At 41.5% G+C, this 18969-nt stretch overlaps 1 protein-coding gene across 1 annotated transcript; it reads left to right on the forward strand.

Annotated features, from left to right (window-relative positions):
- Window positions 1–2438: 2438 nt before the first annotated feature.
- Window positions 2439–13725, forward strand: LOC143290095 (retinol dehydrogenase 5-like). The gene is given in 7 exon segments (XM_076599384.1): window positions 2439–2646; window positions 4533–4683; window positions 5434–5598; window positions 6417–6508; window positions 6510–6676; window positions 9681–9844; window positions 10415–13725. Coding segments are annotated over 6 exon segments (933 nt in total). The 5' UTR covers window positions 2439–2646; the 3' UTR covers window positions 10609–13725.
- Window positions 13726–18969: the final 5244 nt, after the last annotated feature.

The following is an 18969-nucleotide window of genomic DNA, read 5'->3' on the forward strand; positions in this document are numbered from 1 at the left end:
GCTCCATTTCTGTGGATGGAACTTAAGCAGCCACGTGTCAGACTAGTGCTGGGGTTGGTCAAGGTCATCCTGAAGATCTTTTGGTCCCGTCTCTGTGTCACTTCTGTTGAACATTTTGGTGTCGTCCGCAAACATTTTTACAATGCTCTTTACTCTGGCTGGGAGGTCGTTGATGAAAACAACGAACAAGCCTGGCCCGAGCACGCTCCCCTGGGGGATGCCACTGCTCACAGCGTGCCATTGACAATAACACGCTGCTTCCTGTTGGCCAGAAAGTCCTTGATCCATCCCAGCACTTTCCCCGTGATACCATGGGCCGCGATCTTTGACAGAAGTCTACGATGGGGCACTGTGTCGAATGCCTTCTGGAAGTCGGTGTACACCACATCCACGCTGCCTCCATCTTCTACAATGCTCGTCCAGATATCCATGACCTCCAACAGCTGGGTAATGCAAGATCGTCCAGGTACAAAGCCATGTTGTTCTTCAGCGATCAAGGAGTTCTTCAGCAGGTGTTCCATGACGTGATCGCGCACTATCTTCTCCATAACCTTGCAGGTTATACACGTTAAACTAACAGGTCTGTTGTTGCTGGGCACCATTCTGCTCCCCTTCCTGAATATGGGTGTGACGTAGGCTTTCCTCCAGTCCTCCGGGATCGTTCCGCTGTCCAGTGTCAGTCTAAAGAAATGGGCCAGAGGCTCCGCCAGCTGATCAGCTGCTTTGACGAGTATCAATGGTGTTAATCCATCGGGTCCTGCTGCCTTGCCTGTATGTAGGTTGACTAAGTGCTTCCGTACAACTTCCTCAGTGACTTCAAAATCTTTCAAAGCTTCTGTGAAACTGTAGTCTGGTGGGTCTGAGAGTGGGCCTGTATCCTCAACTGTAAAAACACTCTTGAAAAATTGGTTCAGCATTTCTGCCTTTTCACTATCTGTCTTTGTCTCTGAACCATCGTCTTTCTTGAGGTCCACTATTCCAGTCCTTGTTTTGGTTTTTCCTTTGACATAGTTCCAGAATGCTTTTGGGTTGGTTTTCGCTTCTGATGCCACCTGTGCTTCCAACTTTCTCTGCGCCTTTCTGCAGGCCTTCCTTGACTGATTCCTCGTTTTTATGTACTCTTCGAAGTCCTTACCATCTCTTGTGTTCTGCCATTTTCTGAAGAGTTTGTGCTTCTTTCTGACTGACGTCAGCGTGCCCTGATCCATGCAGTTCTTTTCTCTTCTACCATTGGTTCTGGTCTTTAGAGCTGACTTGGTGATAGCAGCGTTAATGTGCTCTTTAATGTTTTTCATGCTGCATCTGGTTGCAAGTCCCTCAGTTCCTCTGTCCAGTCGATTTTTCCCAGTTCTTCCTTCAGTACATCAACATCGGTTTTCTTGTAGTTGAAGCGTGTCACTTTGGGTGGGCTCCCGCATGTGCATGAGAGACTGATGACAATTGAGAAATGGTCGCTTTTCCCAAGTCCTGCCTCTACTCTGATCTCATTGATCACGTCTTCTCTGTTCGTGAGAACCAGGTCAAGCACGTTGGCGTTCTCTCCTTCCCTGTAGCGTGTTTGTGTCTTTTGGTGCTGAATTAGAAATACATCCTTTATTGTCTTGAGGAAACTGGTATGTTCAGGTCCACCTTTGCCTGTAACTTTCTCCAAGTGCCAGTCGACATCTGGGAAGTTTAGGTCCCCCATCATCATCACGTGAGAAAAACGTAAATCCATCACTTCTGAAAGTAGCCCATTGAGCCTTTCGGTGTTTACCTTCGTGGTACTTGGGCTTCTATATAGCAAGCCAATGAGGAGCGTGTCCCCCTCTTCTGCTTGGCATTCCACAAATATGATAGGCAGGGGGAGAGAAACAGAGAGCAAGACAGAAAAAGTGAGAGACAGTAGACAGAGATACAGACACGCGGATCAGGATCAGGATAAATACGTCACAGGGGCCAGAGTGTCCATCAGTCGTCACAACGGACTTGGGAGAGCGCATGTAAAAAATAAATAAATAAAATTTAATAAATAGATTTGAAAACCAACTGTACTGCTAATGATGGAAAACAGTAAAAATGGCAGGGAACTGAACTTTGTGTGGCCGCCTTTTGAATACCGCGGTCGTCCCTGCACACACTGACTCTGAAGAAGGTTTGGATCTTCTGCTCAGTGGTCACGGTCTTGTTTGCAGGTGTCAAGATAAGAGGTTTCCAGGTAGTAAGGCTGGTGTTTGGTTGTCAGTCAACAATCCAATACATTGTAGTGACGGAGACGGATGATTTTACGTCGATCCTCCAAATTAGGTGGTAACAGTTCAGTTTAATACGTGGCACGTGCGTCACGCAGAGAGAGAGAGAGAGAGAGAGAGGGGGGGGAGGTGATGGGGGGACGAAGTGAACACAGACGACGGGAGGGCACCGTATGTTACACAGAAATGGATATGTCAATGACACACGTTTGAATGCAGACGACATGCACACTGACGCTGAGCCGGCGATTGAGGCCGACTGCCGCGGTAAAGCGTTCGTGCAGTCTAGCCGAGTGGCCTACTCAACTGTTTTTTTCTGCACCCCATGCAGTGCAATTTCAGCTGAGCGAACGAGCTCTCACGACAGCACGAACAGCTTTACTTTAATTGCCGAAGACAAAAACTGCTCTACGAAGTAAGTTTTGTTGTGTAACCAATTTAAGTGCGCTTATTTTCAATACATCTTATGATTTTCACTTGGAATACAGTTTCAGTTTGATGACGAGGAAGCGTCAAAACGGGCTGCCTCCCGATGAGGTTAAGTGTGTCAACAGCGCTTGGCGCCGTTTGCACTTCGTGCAACCACAATTAACGATGAGAAAATTAGTGTGTATGGTCCAGAACTACTCTGTCATGTCTTATCCGGTCACTGTCAAGTTTTACACGTCAATAGCGCTACGTGTCGACAGCGCTTCATATCCAGCGCGATGTGTCAAATGCGGTTTAATTCCATGCATTTTCCCCGGCTCGGCATATTGTTCGTTGGCCCGACGCCCATGTCAAAGGCACAAAGTCACCTTTAATTCACTCCGTTTCTTATTCGGAAGTCCCCACATCATGATGATTTGCATATTCTGATTTGCCACGGTGTCAGTGTAAGAAATCGGTACTTAGGAAAAGGAATAGAACGAAGATGGTTTGGCAATCACTAACGGCATTTCTTCCCCTGGAACGTGTCCGGTTTGACATTTCGAAGACAGAGAAAAGTTGAATTGGACCCCCGGAGAAATCGTGTTTACATGACTTATAGAGGCGCATCACGTGATGTAAATCCTCGAAGTTGATTGGCTGTCCGTCACGTCGAGACTGCCTGTCTTTCTCTGTACTCTCTCAGAAGAACGAGGTATACAGGGTGTGGGTGTGGAATGTAATTGGGGTCTGAGGATGGAGGAGGAAGGAACTATTTGTATTTCCAATAGTTTTTGGGAATTATACCATAGGACTTTTATTACCATCTTTTACTGAAATCAAATTTAGTTGAGTGACTGAGATGGGGATATATGAAAGTCAAACAACTTATTAATACATTTAAAACTGTTTGCTACCTTTTTTTTTCCTCTGTCAAAGTATTTAAATATTTTAGCATTTTCATAACAACACATCTTACAGTCTATTTGGTTGATTTCATCAACATAGTTGACGTCACTTGCCGAGGGGTAAATATACATCAGTCTCATGTTTGGCATTGTCGTAGTAGGAGGGTATAGGGCTTTGCTTGCGTTCACTCAGCCATGTTCAAGGCAACTGTATTATTCTTTTTGTATCAGTTATGCTTTTTATTCAACATCCAATGCGTTAGATATTCAAAACATGAAATTTTCAAGTCTTATTGCAGTAAGCTACCCAAAAATTCTGTCAGAAACAGAAAAAGTGAATTTTATGCACACTGACTAAAACCTTTGTTGCATACAGTCTGTATTTTTTTAGTTATGAGTTCTTTAAGCAATGAAGTGTCTTACTTCTGAAATGAATCAGCATGCATTGTACAAAGTGCACAGAAGAAATTCCAAGCATGAATTTAGTCAAATCGACTTAAAACACCAATCCATTGAAGATACACAATTTCCAGAGGCAGACATAATGATATCCATCATATCAGAAATCTACCTGATATTCAGGTAAAAACACAAACAGCAAAACTGGGAAGCACATTCCTGACAATGAAAACTGTGTGGCATGAAATCTTGTTTGTGTGAGTTTTTGAAGTTATGTCTTAACTGGAAATGCACCAAATGCATTGTGCAAAAGAAATGAATTAAGTGTATGAAAGTTGTCTGAAATGAGAAAAACAAAAAAACAAAAAAAACCCACAGATTACCTTTGTGTAGAAGGTCAAAGACAGTGAAGCCTTCTCCAAGTTGGCATGAAACACAGATGGACTGCAACCTTTCCAGAGTAATTAAACCCAACGTCTGAAACCAAATTCACCCATGAAGTCTGTTTGATGCATTCAGTGAATGTCAGATGTTGACAGAACATAGTGGTTTGTCCTCCTGACTTCCTGGAACTGGTGATGTGCAGATGCTGTGGACACTGCTGGCGATGTATGTCACCTACAAACTGGTGACCTGGGCCCTGTCATACATTCGTATCAAAGATCACGCTGGCAAATATGTGCTGATCACCGGCTGTGGCAGTGGATTCGGCAAAATGATTGCAAAGCATCTTGATGGTGTGTATGCTGAACCTGTTCACACTATTTTGTGAACACACACGTATCCATACATGCACGCACACATGCATGTAAACACACAGACATGATTGTATGTGCAGCTCAGCTTTGTTCAAGTAAAAGTGCACACACACACACACACACACACACACACACACACTCACACTCACACTCACACACACACACACACACACACACACACACACACACACACACACACACACACACACACACACACACACACACGTGTACAAATCTACATGCCTGTTGACACCTGCATCCATGGGCACAGATGCATACACAAGTGTTTCCACACACACACACACACACACACACACACACACACACACACACACACACACACACACACACACTGTCATGCATTTAAATAGTCTATATATGCTTCCCTTTCCCTTTACCCATGCACAAATACATAGACACGTATACATATCTAGCTTGCAGTCAAGTAATCCTTATGCATATGATATATGCACCTACACGTGCATACACACACACACACACACACATACACACACACACACATACCCACTGGCACATGCACTAATATATACATTTATGCACACAGCCACACCCACACAGATACACACACACGTACACACACACTCTCACAAACTATGCACACACAAACAATGCACTCACGCACATATTCACATAATGCTCTCTCTCTCTCTCACACACACACACACACACACACACATTGACAATCATACACCTGACATGTTCTGACAGATCAGGGGTTCAACGTGTTTGCGACGTGTCACACATCAGAGTCAGCCAGGACTCTGCAGCAGATGTGTTCAGAGAGGGTGACCACCTTTGTGCTGGATGTCGCTGATGAGAACAGCATCACCAGTGCTCGGCAGTTAGTGGAGAGCAGGCTTCCTGCTGGAACAGGTGAAACACCAGCAAAAACAGAACTCTAATAAGTGATGGACATGAATAATACGTTTAAAAGAAAAAGGGGTTGGTGGCTGCGGGGTGGGGGGAGGGGGGGGGCTCAGTCTTTTTTCCAAACCATGACAGCTCCTTCATATTTTTAAAGCAAAAACCTTACATTGATACTGATGTCTTTTTCTCACTGAATATATTTTCTTCATGTTTCCACTTGAATGTTCTGACAGATATGGAACATGTAATGTTACAGTAAAAAAAAAAAAAATCCAATTTAGAAAAATAAAGGAAAAAAACATACTGTCTTTTCAGTTTCACAACTATGTTTGAGCTGGTTGAAAAGATTATGAAAAAGGGGGGTAACTGCTGATGAGAATGGAACACATTCTGAAGGACACTGTTTTTCTTCTGTTTGGCACGTTCAGGGAAAATAATCCTGTGTTTCATACAGTTAAAGTCTTCATTCATGCTATTATATCACTGTGTGAACAACAGCAGAGGAAGGATAGAAAAGGTCAGTGTAGAATATTGATGTTTGTTTCCAAAATCTCTCACAATGTGCTTAAATGTTGTCTTTGAGTTTCAGGACACTGAAGCATTTGTCTGAAGGTAGAAGTTGATAATGATTTGCTAGAGTATGGCTGCATTGCTTGAAGTGCACATGGCATTCTGCTGTTCTCTGAATTCACAATTTACTTGATGTTAGAGTACAACAGAAAGCCGTGTGTATGTCAAGTGACAGCAGCCATACACTGACAACTTGTTACCAACTTGTACCTTCAGGCGAATGCTTCAGTAACACTGACAGTAACTGGTGGCAGGCCTGTGGGGCCTGGTGAACAATGCTGGAGTGACGGGGCTCCTGGTGCCCACAGAGTGGCTGACACAGGACGACTGGAACCAGTGTCTCTCCTGTCAACCTGTTTGGAGTCATCAACACGACCCGCATCTTTCTGCCGCTGCTGCGTCAGGCTGGTGGCCGGGTGGTCAACATGTCCAGCATGCAGGGCTTAATTGTCGCCGTGCCCGCTCCCTACGCTGTCTCCAAGTTTGGGGTGGAGGCATTCTCTGATGCTTTGAGGTAAGTTTTGTCATATGAAGGTTTGGGGTGGAGGCTTTCTCTGATGCTTTGAGGTAAGCTTTGTCGTTTGAATGTTTGGGGTGGAGGCTTTCTCTGATGCTTTGAGGTAAGCTTTGTCGTTTGAATGTTTGGGGTGGAGGTTTTCTCTAATGCTTTGAGGTTAGTTTTGTCTTACGAATGTTTGGGGTGGAGGTTTTCTCTGATGCTTTGAGGTAAGTTTTGTCGTTTGAATGTTTGGGGTGGAGGTTTTCTCTAATGCTTTGAGGTTAGTTTTGTCTTACGAATGTTTGGGTTGGAGGTTTTCTCTAATGCTTTGAGGTAAGTTTTGTCATATCAAAGGTCTTGGTCATGGGCTTTTTTTTTTTTTTCCAGTTTTGTAAGATTAATGAAAGGTTCAGAGAAACAGACCCAGAGACATCTGTTTATTGACCTGTGTGCTGTTTGATGGGAAGTGCTTAGCAGTGTTGACTAGACATTTTATGTCTCCAGGAACAAAAGTTACTCTTCTTGCTATTTACTGATGAATGCTATACTGGCCTCATTCAGATGTGTGGGGTCATGTTTTGCATCTCCAGATTTGTGTGGCCGGCTTTCTCTGACTGACTGCTGTAAGGTTAGGTAACTCCAGCTTTGTAATGTAATTGTTTGACATGGAATTTGGAATCTCAGAGTTTTGGATGGATGTATTTTTCTGATAATTTGAGGTATCAATAAAATGGTTTGGCTTGAAGGCTTTCTCCAGTGGTTTCAGACCAGGAATGGCATCTCGGGCTTTGGTTGTAGACTGAGGCAAGGTTTGATCCCTCACAATTTGAGTTTGAAGCTTTCCTTTATTATTTCAGGTATGCTCTTTTCCAGTCAAATATTGAAAGTTTTGTGGATGTATGTAAGTGCATTTGATTGCATACTTACAGGTACTGTATGTGTGGGTGTGCCTGTATATATGAATGCCTATATTAACCTGTTTGCTGCCTACATGACAAGTTGACCCATCATACCATAGTTGTCTGTATTGTCTGGCAGGTTAATCGATCACAGGGCTTTGCCAGATTTTTCTTCTGCCAAAAAATAGAAATAGCATCATAACTGTTGTCAAACCCAGAACAAAACTATATTACCATCATGAATAAACACAAACACCATCCTTAATATACTGTGGAGCGTGATCTGTGGCTCAATGCATTGACCATGCCAGCCCAATCTTACAGTCTTGGTCTTGTCCAAGCAAACTAGTGTTTGGCACTGTTCTGAGTTTGACACAAAAGTGACAGATGAAGCAAATCAGTGTGTGGCATAGAGGCGTGGTGTAGGGGGTGGGTGTGGGATGGGGGAAAGGTGAGCTTGACCACTTAGTTCTCTATTCATAAGTCTGCGAGGCTCAAGGTCAAGGAAAGCGAGAGGGAGTGGAGGGAGAGCGAGGTGAGGAGGAAGGAGGTGAGGGGGTGGGGGTGGGGGGGGGGGGATATGGACATTGATTATAGCACACACTTGTTTATATCAAAATCTGAAAATGAGTGTCATTTTGGTTGGTTTTTTGTTGTTGTTTTTTTAGTTCAGTAACAAACACCTTGGATAACCAACCTTCATTTTGTGGGGTTTCTTTGTTTCTTTGTTTGGTTGCTCGTTTGTGTTTTCATTTTATCTTTTGTTGAAAGTGTTACAGTTACATAACTGTTTTTTTGTCATCAAGAAACATTAAATAGCTAAAATGTACTTCATTGTTCAAACAGCTCAAAATCATTAACTGTACATTCTGTAATTTCATTACACTTTAAATAGAAAAGCTCAGTCAATTTTCTTTAAGTAAAATACATGGATTGCATACATTTGACAAAAAATATAGCCTTGCAATTTTTTTATTTATACCTATTTTCACTGAAAATTCCCTGTCAGAGGCCTGTGCAACAGGAGTTATGTTTCCCTAATGGTGAACTGGTTAATACATGTCTGTGAAAATGTGTGTGTAGACAGGAAATGAAGAGCTGGCAGTGAACTGATTAATACATGTCTGTGCAAATGTGTGTGTAGACAGGAAATGAAGAGCTGGCAGTGAACTGGTTAATACATGTCTGTGAAAATGTGTGTGTAGACAGGAAGTGAAGAGCTGGCAGTGAACTGATTAATATATGTCTGTGAAAATGTGTGTGTAGACAGGAAATGAAGAGCTGGCAGTGAACTGGTTAATACATGTCTGTGAAAATGTGTGTGTAGACAGGAAGTGAAGAGCTGGCAGTGAACTGGTTAATACATGTCTGTGAAAATGTGCCTGTAGACAGGAAGTGAAGAGCTGGCAGTGAACTGGTTAATACATGTCTGCGAAAATGTGCCTGTAGACAGGAAGTGAAGAGCTGGCAGTGAACTGGTTAATACATGTCTGTGAAAATGTGCCTGTAGACAGGAAGTGAAGAGCTGGCAGTGAAATGGTTAATACATGTCTGTGAAAATGTGCCTGTAGACAGGAGGTGAAGAGCTGGCAGTGAAATGGTTAATACATGTCTGTGAAAATGTGCCTGTAGACAGGAGGTGAAGAGCTGGCAGTGAACTGGTTAATACATGTCTGTGAAAATGTGCCTGTAGACAGGAAGTGAAGAGCTGGCAGTGAACTGGTTAATACATGTCTGTGAAAATGTGTGTGTAGACAGGAGGTGAAGAGCTGGCAGTGAACTGGTTAATACATGTCTGTGAAAATGTGTGTGTAGACAGGAAATGAAGAGCTGGCAGTGAACTGGTTAATACATGTCTGTGAAAATGTTTGTGTAGACAGGAAATGAAGAGCTGGCAGTGAACTGGTTAATACATGTCTGTGAAAATGTGCCTGTAGACAGGAAATGAAGAGCTGGCAGTGAACTGGTTAATACATGTCTGTGAAAATGTGCCTGTAGACAGGAGGTGAAGAGCTGGTAGTGAACTGGTTAATACATGTCTGTGAAAATGTGTGTGTAGACAGGAAATGAAGAGCTGGCAGTGAACTGGTTAATACATGTCTGTGAAAATGTGTGTGTAGACAGGAGGTGAAGAGCCAGGGCGTCACGGTGTGTTTGGTGGAGCCTGGCTATTTCAAGACAAAGATCCTCAACATTCCCAAGTGGGTCAAGGAATTTCAGAACCGTTTTGAGGAAGTGCCTGACGACATCAAAAGGCATTATGGAGATCTCTGTGTTGAAAGATGTGAGTATACTGTCTCTGCTACAGTGGTGTGAGAAATAGTCAGTGTGTGTCTGAGTTAAGCTTGGCAGTCCTGCATGGAGTCTTCAGTGGGTTTATATGTGTTCTTCAGTTTAACGTCTATCCACATAATGCGATTTTAGACAGGTTTATATATGTATATGTGAATGTACATGCATGTGTGTGTGTGATTGTGTGCATGTGTGCGAGTATTTCTCCCTGTATGTGTGTGTGTGTGATGCATCCACCAGAACACAGATTCAATAACTTCTTCATGTTTAGGTGTTAAAACCTCAATGTATTTGGTAACATTAAGATGTGCATTTTGCCCAGACAACATTCATGTGCCTGTTTCAGTTACAGTGGTCAGGGTTAGGGGCTCCATTTCAGCTTGTGTTGTGTCCTCGTGTCCAATTTTCCTCACTCTATCCAAGTGTGAATGGTTGGGGAAGGTTAAAACAGCAGAGGGATAGGACTGGGCTGCACCTTCCTATGCTGAGCCCCAGACACAGAGGATTTGAACTCACTGCCCCAAAAGGCTGTGGGACCGTCAACCTTTCTTAATCTTTTCAGTTTCCAGGGTTTCGCAGAAAAGACTAGACAATGCATCTGAGGACTGTCACCGTGTGGTGAGTGCTGTGCAGCTGGCTCTGACGTCCAGGTTCCCACCGACCCGTCAGGTGGTGGGGTACGATGCACACTTCATGACAGGAGTCTTGAGGAATCTGCCCACCCCAGTCACTGACTGGATTTTACAGTTTCTCTGAGTTTGGTCTCCGACTGAAGAGAGACGCTACATCAGTACCCATATCATTATGATTGGACAACATTTACTGCTTCTGCAAGTCTCTGAACTGGATAGAAGAAGAAAGAAGATTCATGTACTGCTGCTGCCAATCTCTGAACTGGATAACATTTATGTACTGCTGCTGCCAGTCTCTGAATTGTATAACATTCATGTACTGCTGCTGCCAGTCTCTGAACTGGATAACATTTATGTACTGCTGCTGCCAGTCTCTGAACTGGATAACATTTATGTACTGCTGCTGCCAGTCTCTGAACTGGATAACATTTATGTACTACTGCTGCCAGTCTCTGAACTGGATAACATTTATGTACTACTGCTGCCAATCTCTGAATTGTATATAACATTTATGTACTGCTGCTGCCAATCTCTGAATTGTATATAACATTTATGTACTGCTGTTGCCAATCTCAGAACTGGGTAACATTTATGTACTACTGCTGCCAATCTCTGAATTGTATATAACATTTATGTACTGCTGCTGCCAATCTCTGAATTGTATATAACATTTATGTACTGCTGTTGCCAATCTCAGAACTGGATAACACTTATGTACTACTGCTGCCAATCTCTGAATTGTATATAACATTTACTGCTGCTCCTGTACTTAGGGACAGCTTTTGTTTGTGGTTGACGGAAGAAGTAGTGGTAGTGTTAGTAGACTAGTAGCCATTGAAGTGGTCATAGTTGTAGTTTTAAGATGTCATCTGTGTGTATGTGTAATCTCACTGGTGATGCCATCTACTGAAAGAATATATTGATGAAAATACCACGCTCTCTTCCTCTTCTCTCTTTTGTCTTTATTTGACCTTCACTTGTAAGAGCTCCACTCAGAATTATGTTGTTCTAGAAGTCTTCTCTCTGTTACTGTGGATGATGAAGTATAGATTTATATTTTCTTCCTTCAGTTTAAGAATGTCATGCGGTCATGGCATTACCTTTGCTACACTTTGTCCCAATAATGGGTGAGGGTCAGGTGGGAAAGAAGCACCCTGTTGCTAAACTTAACCCATTCCACCCTGGGCAGGAACTCTGCTGGCCTCAAACCCTATCTCTTCCCAAATAGCCCCCCTCCCCTCTCCCCTCACCCACTCTTTCCAGCCATAGTTTCTCAGCACTCTGGCTCCAGGTATCTCGTTTTGTCTGTCATCCCTTTGGTTCACAGTTATACTTTTTTATGTTCATACAAAAAAATCCCACAAAAAACCCATTACAGTATAGTATTTCATACACAAGTACCTGAGAAAAGAATACATAAATCAGCAAATGAAAAAAGAAAACATAATAAAGCGAGACCTACCATGTAAACTTTCTTTCCTCTTTTTGCCTGTTTTGTCTGTTGTGTATTTTGAACATTTGCACAAAGTTATGGAATGAAGAACAAAAATGATGTTTCCTATAGTTACATATATCCAAGCATATCAACAACATGTAACACAGGAACTATAGAAAAACTTACTGGTAGACTACTACATCACTGAGACATGATTTTTGACATAACTGATAAGGGATCATGTCAATCCATAAAAAGCATACACAGAAGAAGAAAAAAAAGAAGAAACATATATAAACAGAACACGGGAAAAAAGAAAGATGATGAAAAACACCTACATCGTGTCTAAAGGTACACATACTCAAACGCATATAAAATGATATAAATACCTAACTGAACATTTTTACGATCTAAGCCAAGCATTTTGAAGTATTTGGTGAAATCGCAAAGAGATTTAAGAAAAAGTTAATAACAGAAATGTGCATGTATTCTTCACAATTATTATTATTAATTGAATTGATAAGTGCTTTGTATTGGTGCCATTTAGAGGTAAAATCTATGTATAGCATGTTTGTTTTGCAATGTATTATTCAGTTTGGCATCTTATTTTTAAATATTTTCTAAAAACAGAAAATGGGATAAGGTTTTTCAACTTTGAATTTGTGGAAGAACTTCGCAGGAATTATAATGGAGATGAGAACTTCATTTATGTGTATTGGTGCAGTTGTCATTTAAGAAATGTTCCACATCTTTCCAGAAAGGAGATGATATATTGCATGTGATGAACAAGTGGTTGGTGTTTTTTTTTCTTTTTGGTTTTACAAAATGTACATTTGTTGTCTTGAGTGATACTTCTTTTTTCAAGAATAATATTTGTTGCCAGTATTTTATGAACTGCTCAAATTTAAAACAGTTTCAGTTTTGATTCTTTTATGCTTTGTATTGTATTGTCTCAAATATGTTTTTTCACTTAAACTGCAGTCCTGATAGTATCAGCAGTATTTAAGGGGAGACATGGCTGTGCAAAAGAGACCAGAATGATGATTTTTCATGATTTGGGTTTTTGATGGATTTTGATTCTTGAACATCTCTTCTATCATATGCATAAGTTTTTCCACTGTAAAGATGTCTTTAACAATGAAAAAATTGCCAATAAAGATTGCTTGCTCAATCACGAAAGGGTTTATTAATTTTTTTATTCAATTTCGACGCAAGTTGTCAAGTTTCTGGCCTTGACAGCATACCTTGGACTTGCTCAATGATGAGTAAACCTACAACCATGAGACTTTGCGTGATTGTTTTATGACATGTTATTGAAGTTTTGTCACGAGTATGTATGAAAATATTTTCTGGGTTTTAATTCATAGCAGTTCCAATCTTATTACCCATTGTAAATTTTGAGGATTTCACAATACCCCAAATTTAAAAAAATCATAAAAAGTACGATAATTGAAGAATCAACACAACCTAGCGTGAAAATGAAGATATTGTCATTGTGTATCAAGTCCACATAACAAAAAGTGTCTGCATGCACCACATGGACCACAAACCCAATTTCTTTGATACATTGTTTGGCAGCCATTTTGATTTGTTTCCACAGCAACGGGTATTCACAGAAATCTAAGAACACTTTTTTTGTGATCCACAAGTGATGATACACCTAGTGGACAAAAAAAAAGAGAGAGATAGTCGGAGAGAAAAAAAAAAGTTACTTGACTAGTGGCTGGCCTTAAAGGGGAGATGCTCTAATATGGATTATGGGTCATCAATCAGTTCTGTCATTACTAGCAGAATTTGAATGGGAGATACATGGAAGAATGGATAACTGTTGCTTTTCCCCCTAAACAGTCCTGACAGTGACTTGGATTTAACAATGCCCACCACAGTTTATCATGGGTTGTGAATTGATGATTGCTCAGGAAGCACTGATGAAATTAGACTGGACAATTCCAGACTTAAATGGAATGATTTTAACTTCCACTGCCATGAAGGGAAGGTTATTTCAGTGGATCAGTTCTGTATTGACAAAGGCAGAATTATAGCAGAGGGGGGGTTTGTACGGATTTGTTGCCAGGTGGAATTCCATTTGACACCTAAGCCACATTATCCATGGAAACAGATATTCAGATTTGAAATTGTCCCCAACATGTATGGCCTTTCAAGCCAGGCTCTCAGTGTGACCTTAGTTTCGATGTCCACTCCCCCCCCCCCCTCATCCCCCCCCACTGCCCTCCATCAATGCCTGTGTCGAGTTCCTTCCTTGGTGTCATCAGACTGACAAGGGGCGATCATTGTTGGGATGTGGTAGTGGTCTCCACTCCGGGGGTGACATTCAGTCATGTTCTGTGACCAAGTTGTCTCCAGTAAAAGGGGGCTTAGTAGGTGGTGTCCTACGTATGTTGGATCAGAAGAGGCACTACTGAATACCACCCACAGTGACTCGGCAGCAGTGCCCAACATTCAATAGTTTCCTGTGGACTGCTGGCACTGGGACTGTGTAACTGATTGATGTTTGGAAAAGAAGGGGAAGTTGGATACAGGTGCTAGTGGAAAGTTCACCAACTTGAAAATGCACTCATGCGTGTGTGGTATGTGTGTGTGTGTGTGTGGACGTGTATGAGAGAGAACAATCGTGTGCATGTGCATGTTTTCAAGCTGGTGCACTTCCTGTTTGGCTTTCTCCTGTCCGCCTTTCATTTTCCAAACTATTTCAGTGGTGGTACAGGTGCTAGTCCTTCACATCCTGTGTCTGGCAGGTGTGGAACATTAATTTGGTGAGGGGAGGTGGGTTAACTTGGAACTGTCATTGAAAGTGGATGATTCAGTGGTCCTCATGTTGTGTTTGTAAATGATGGTAGGGTGGGGGCCGCTGGTTTGTTCACTTCCAGTGGACATTTTCATTCCTGGACTGGGCCGCTGTCCCTGGAGGATTATCATCCATACCTGAACATTCCCATGAATGAAAGTGGAGGTGCATCAGTGATATAATTGGTATGGTGTAAAATTGAGATTTACAGCGGGGAGGAACGTCCAATTAACAAAGTAGGATTCTGTACATAAAGGTATGCTTTGGCCTTCCTCCTTTCCCCCCCCCGCCCCCCCCTTTTTTTTTAATCAGATAAGCTTCATATTTTACCTTTTAAAATATAGTGCTTGCAAACTTATTATGTTTATCATTTTATTTGAATAAAATTTTTGAATACACATGCAGTAAATACGGCTTCTAATTTTCTTTGCTTTTGTCCTGTGTGCTTTTAGTTTTACAGTAAAAAAAAAGGGGGAAGGAATCACAACAAATAAGGTCTAACTCTGTGAATCTGCCATTCCTCCACCAGTAACTCTTTTCCCCTCATTTTATTCACAATACAGACCATCCACTTCCATCAGCATTCTGTTTATTTTTCCCATTGTCTCTGAAAAGGCAGTGATTACACATTTCACATGTCAAAACTGCACTTTGAACAAAAACAATTCTCCATGGGTAACAGGGCCCGACAAAAGCTCACCAACAAGTGCAGATCACGCAAAATGTCACTAAAACTAGTGAGTTGGCACTAAAAAAAAGTCATGAGCAAGGAAATGGTAGGAAAAAGACTTGATTGGCAAAAAGACAACAGAAATATGTTTAAAAGTTGTTTTTTTTTAAACATACCGTCCCTCACTAAAGCACTACTTTACTAAACATTGTTGGTGAGCTTTCGCCCCATGTGTTTCGTCCACAATCCCACAGGCCAAAGGAAATGAGTGACAAGGGAAACAACTGATGGAAGGCCCTGACCTCGACCTGCCAATCCCTCTGATTCACTGTTGAATACACAGTGTAACTCAAACTGCCAACATCAAGTTTACATAATGCACATTGAGCAGTCATTTCAGAAAGCTACAACATGTACACTGAGGTGCCAACCCTGACATCCACTTTAAGTACTCTTCACCCCTTCACATTGTTTCATTTATTGCAACAGGTTACCAAGACAGTGTAAGCAGAATGTATATGTATATTTAAATATATATAACTGACACATTTCAGAAACCTGAACAGTAATAGAATACCAAGTCGGTCACTGATTCCATACATACACAATATTTCACTTGTAAAGTGATACTCTTTTCAATATAGTCAATATTACCTGAATATTTTCTTGGTGTGTGTTAAACTGAGGTTGTGGAATATTTCGGGTTTGATCAGCAGAGCCCTTACACCAATCTTTTTAGCATTAAAAAAAAATCAGTGTAAATGCTTCTCAAACCTCCTGTATTTCATTTACTTCTGTTTAACAGCCAGACTTCTGAAAGAAAACCAAGCATCAATCGCATTATTTCATCCAGTACTGATGGAACACACATTTCACCCAGTACTGATGGAACACACACATTTCACCCAGTACTGATGGAACACACACAGTCATTAAACAGACTGGCACAAAATGTTTCCTTCCCAAACCAGCATATGAACATGATCACTTCACCAAACACTAAATCACTGAACAATTTCAAACATTCACGTTCACAACAAACAGCATTGCAATGACACTGCTTCCAAAAGTGTGTGCCAACACAAGTGTTCACACAGGTATGTGCGCGTGCACACACACACACACACATTGGTACATTAACATTGCAACAATGCAACTTCCTATGCACACAATTGTGCACAAACATGAGCACTCAAGCACATACATGCTTACACATGCACACACTCACACACACACATGAACCAGTATCAACCACACCATGTAACAGACTTGGCAACTCTTCCCAAGCAGCAAAGATGGAGTGTTCCAACTGTGGACTAAAGGTCCTGAAGAGTTTGGGGGGGGGGGGGGGGGGCTTGGACTTTCCTCCCAATCATTTTGACAACAAATGAAGATGCTGAATAGTTGAATTATATCTACAGTATACATGTATACATCTGAACACCTTGTAGTCATACCCAGGAGCAGAAAAGGATATATTATTTCATGTACTTAAACAGTGGACAAATGTTGGGAAATGGCATTATGCTGTAAACGCTCTCCACTGTGAACGAAATCCCCAGTGATTTAGTGTTAAGATGGCTGCAAACAATCCCTGGATTCCAGCAAGCCTTGCAAAAGGCTCGCCCTCTGTGCCGAAGCTGACAGATCCATTCTTCTCCATCTTTCCACTCCTTGTGCTAACATCATCATGCCATCCTGAAACGTCCTGCTCTGCCTCATTCCACACTTGAACGTTCCATTGAATGGATTAAGCAAGCCAACAGCAGATGGCTTGCAGGTTGTATGTCCCAGTGACCAAGGACACTCCAGACCAACAAAACATGTGTCCATGATGAAGCACAAGGCCCAGCCAACTGCACTGGGCCACACTGAAGCCTTCCACAGAGTCACCAAATACTCCAACACTTGACAAGACTAAATATCAATCACGTAAATGCATTTCATTTGTCAATGAAAAAACCCAAAAAACATTAAAGACAGGTAATCTCAAAAATAGACTTTGCATATCACAACGCTGCATGATACAGTGAAAACATCATCAGTGTCATCTATCTTAAAAACAACAACAAAACAAAACAAAAATCACAAAACTTTGTTCTGATGATGATGGGGGAATGAAACCCAACCTGTGGACAAGAAGTGCAGCATCGACCAGGTGGAGAGACATCACCATCTTGCTGACCCAGTCATCTTTTTGATCTCTTCATTTGTTCTTTGTCATGAAACCAGCTGTGCTGATTTTGTCAACATTATTCTGCAATAAAACAGGTCAAACTAACAAAATGGGGGAAAAAGATCAAGACATTTGCAGGTTAATAAACACCTCTATCTCTAAGTGTATGTGTATAATATATGTATGTATATGGTCTATATACGTGTGCATACACAAAGTGGTACCAATTTCCAATACAAAAAACATCCCACAGAAAGGCAGAATGTTGTGAGGACTAGAGGAGCCTTCAGATCTGAAATACTCTGAATGTACAACACAGACAGTGAACTACATTTTTCACAGTGTACAGAAACCACTCCATGGTGGAACACTGAATGAAGCAACATTGTTCCTGTTCAGTCATCAGGCCATGGACTAGTACTCATTAGAAAAAAAATCAGTCAGTCAGACAATCAACCGATCAAAGTTTAAAAAAAATATTGTGTTAAAATGCAAAGTCCTAAACTTTGTATAAATATAAAATCCTCACAAATTATAACTGAACCTTCTTTAAAAAACAAAAATAAAAAACTTTTCACAGAATACTGACAATTATTTTCAAAGCAAATGTCTCACAGAATAAACAAAATTTAAAGCAAAATCCTCACATAATGATATTGTTAAGAAGTCTTTACTTCAAATTTACACAGCTGAGAATAAAAAATGAACTTTGGTGAATCATTAAAAGCTTGAATTAACATAAGTTGACATTATTTCCAGACGTGCAATACTTTATCACTCACTCTTCTCTTTCTCAAATCTTCATACACCTCTCTCCCCACCATCCTCCTTTCACAGGAATCCACGCCATGTTGTGTGTTCACAGAACCCATGCTGAAGCACACGACAGGCTGCAGCCCATACAGCAGATGGCAGTGGAAAGCGGAAAGATTGTTTTAAAGCCTCACTTTCTCTACCCGCTCAGTGGAGTGATGGCCTTGCGGTAATGTGCCCACCCAGATAGTGAGCGAATCAGAGAACACAGGATCAAACTCTGGCAGTATTTTCTCCCATTCTAGTGGACCCTGAGCAGTGATCTGGATGCTAGTCTTTGGGACGAGACACTAAACAGGCCCTGTGTGCAGCATGCACTTGGCACGTGTGAAAGGATCCACAGCAACAAAAAGGCTGTCCCTGGCAAAATTTTGTTGACGAATCCACTATGACAGAAAAATAAATACCCTTGCAGGTAGAAAAAAAAAGAAGAAAAAAATGGGTGTGGCTCCACTGTAATGTGCTTTCCCTGGGGAAATCAGCCCAAATTTCACACTGAGAAATCGGTTGACAAAGAGCAATACAATACAATAAAAAACCAACAGCTTGATTCTTTAACCACATATAATAATATATGGAGTCTTC

Source organism: Babylonia areolata, chromosome 15 (assembly GCF_041734735.1).
Source record: "Babylonia areolata isolate BAREFJ2019XMU chromosome 15, ASM4173473v1, whole genome shotgun sequence".
Classification (NCBI taxonomy): Eukaryota; Metazoa; Mollusca; class Gastropoda; order Neogastropoda; family Buccinidae; genus Babylonia; species Babylonia areolata.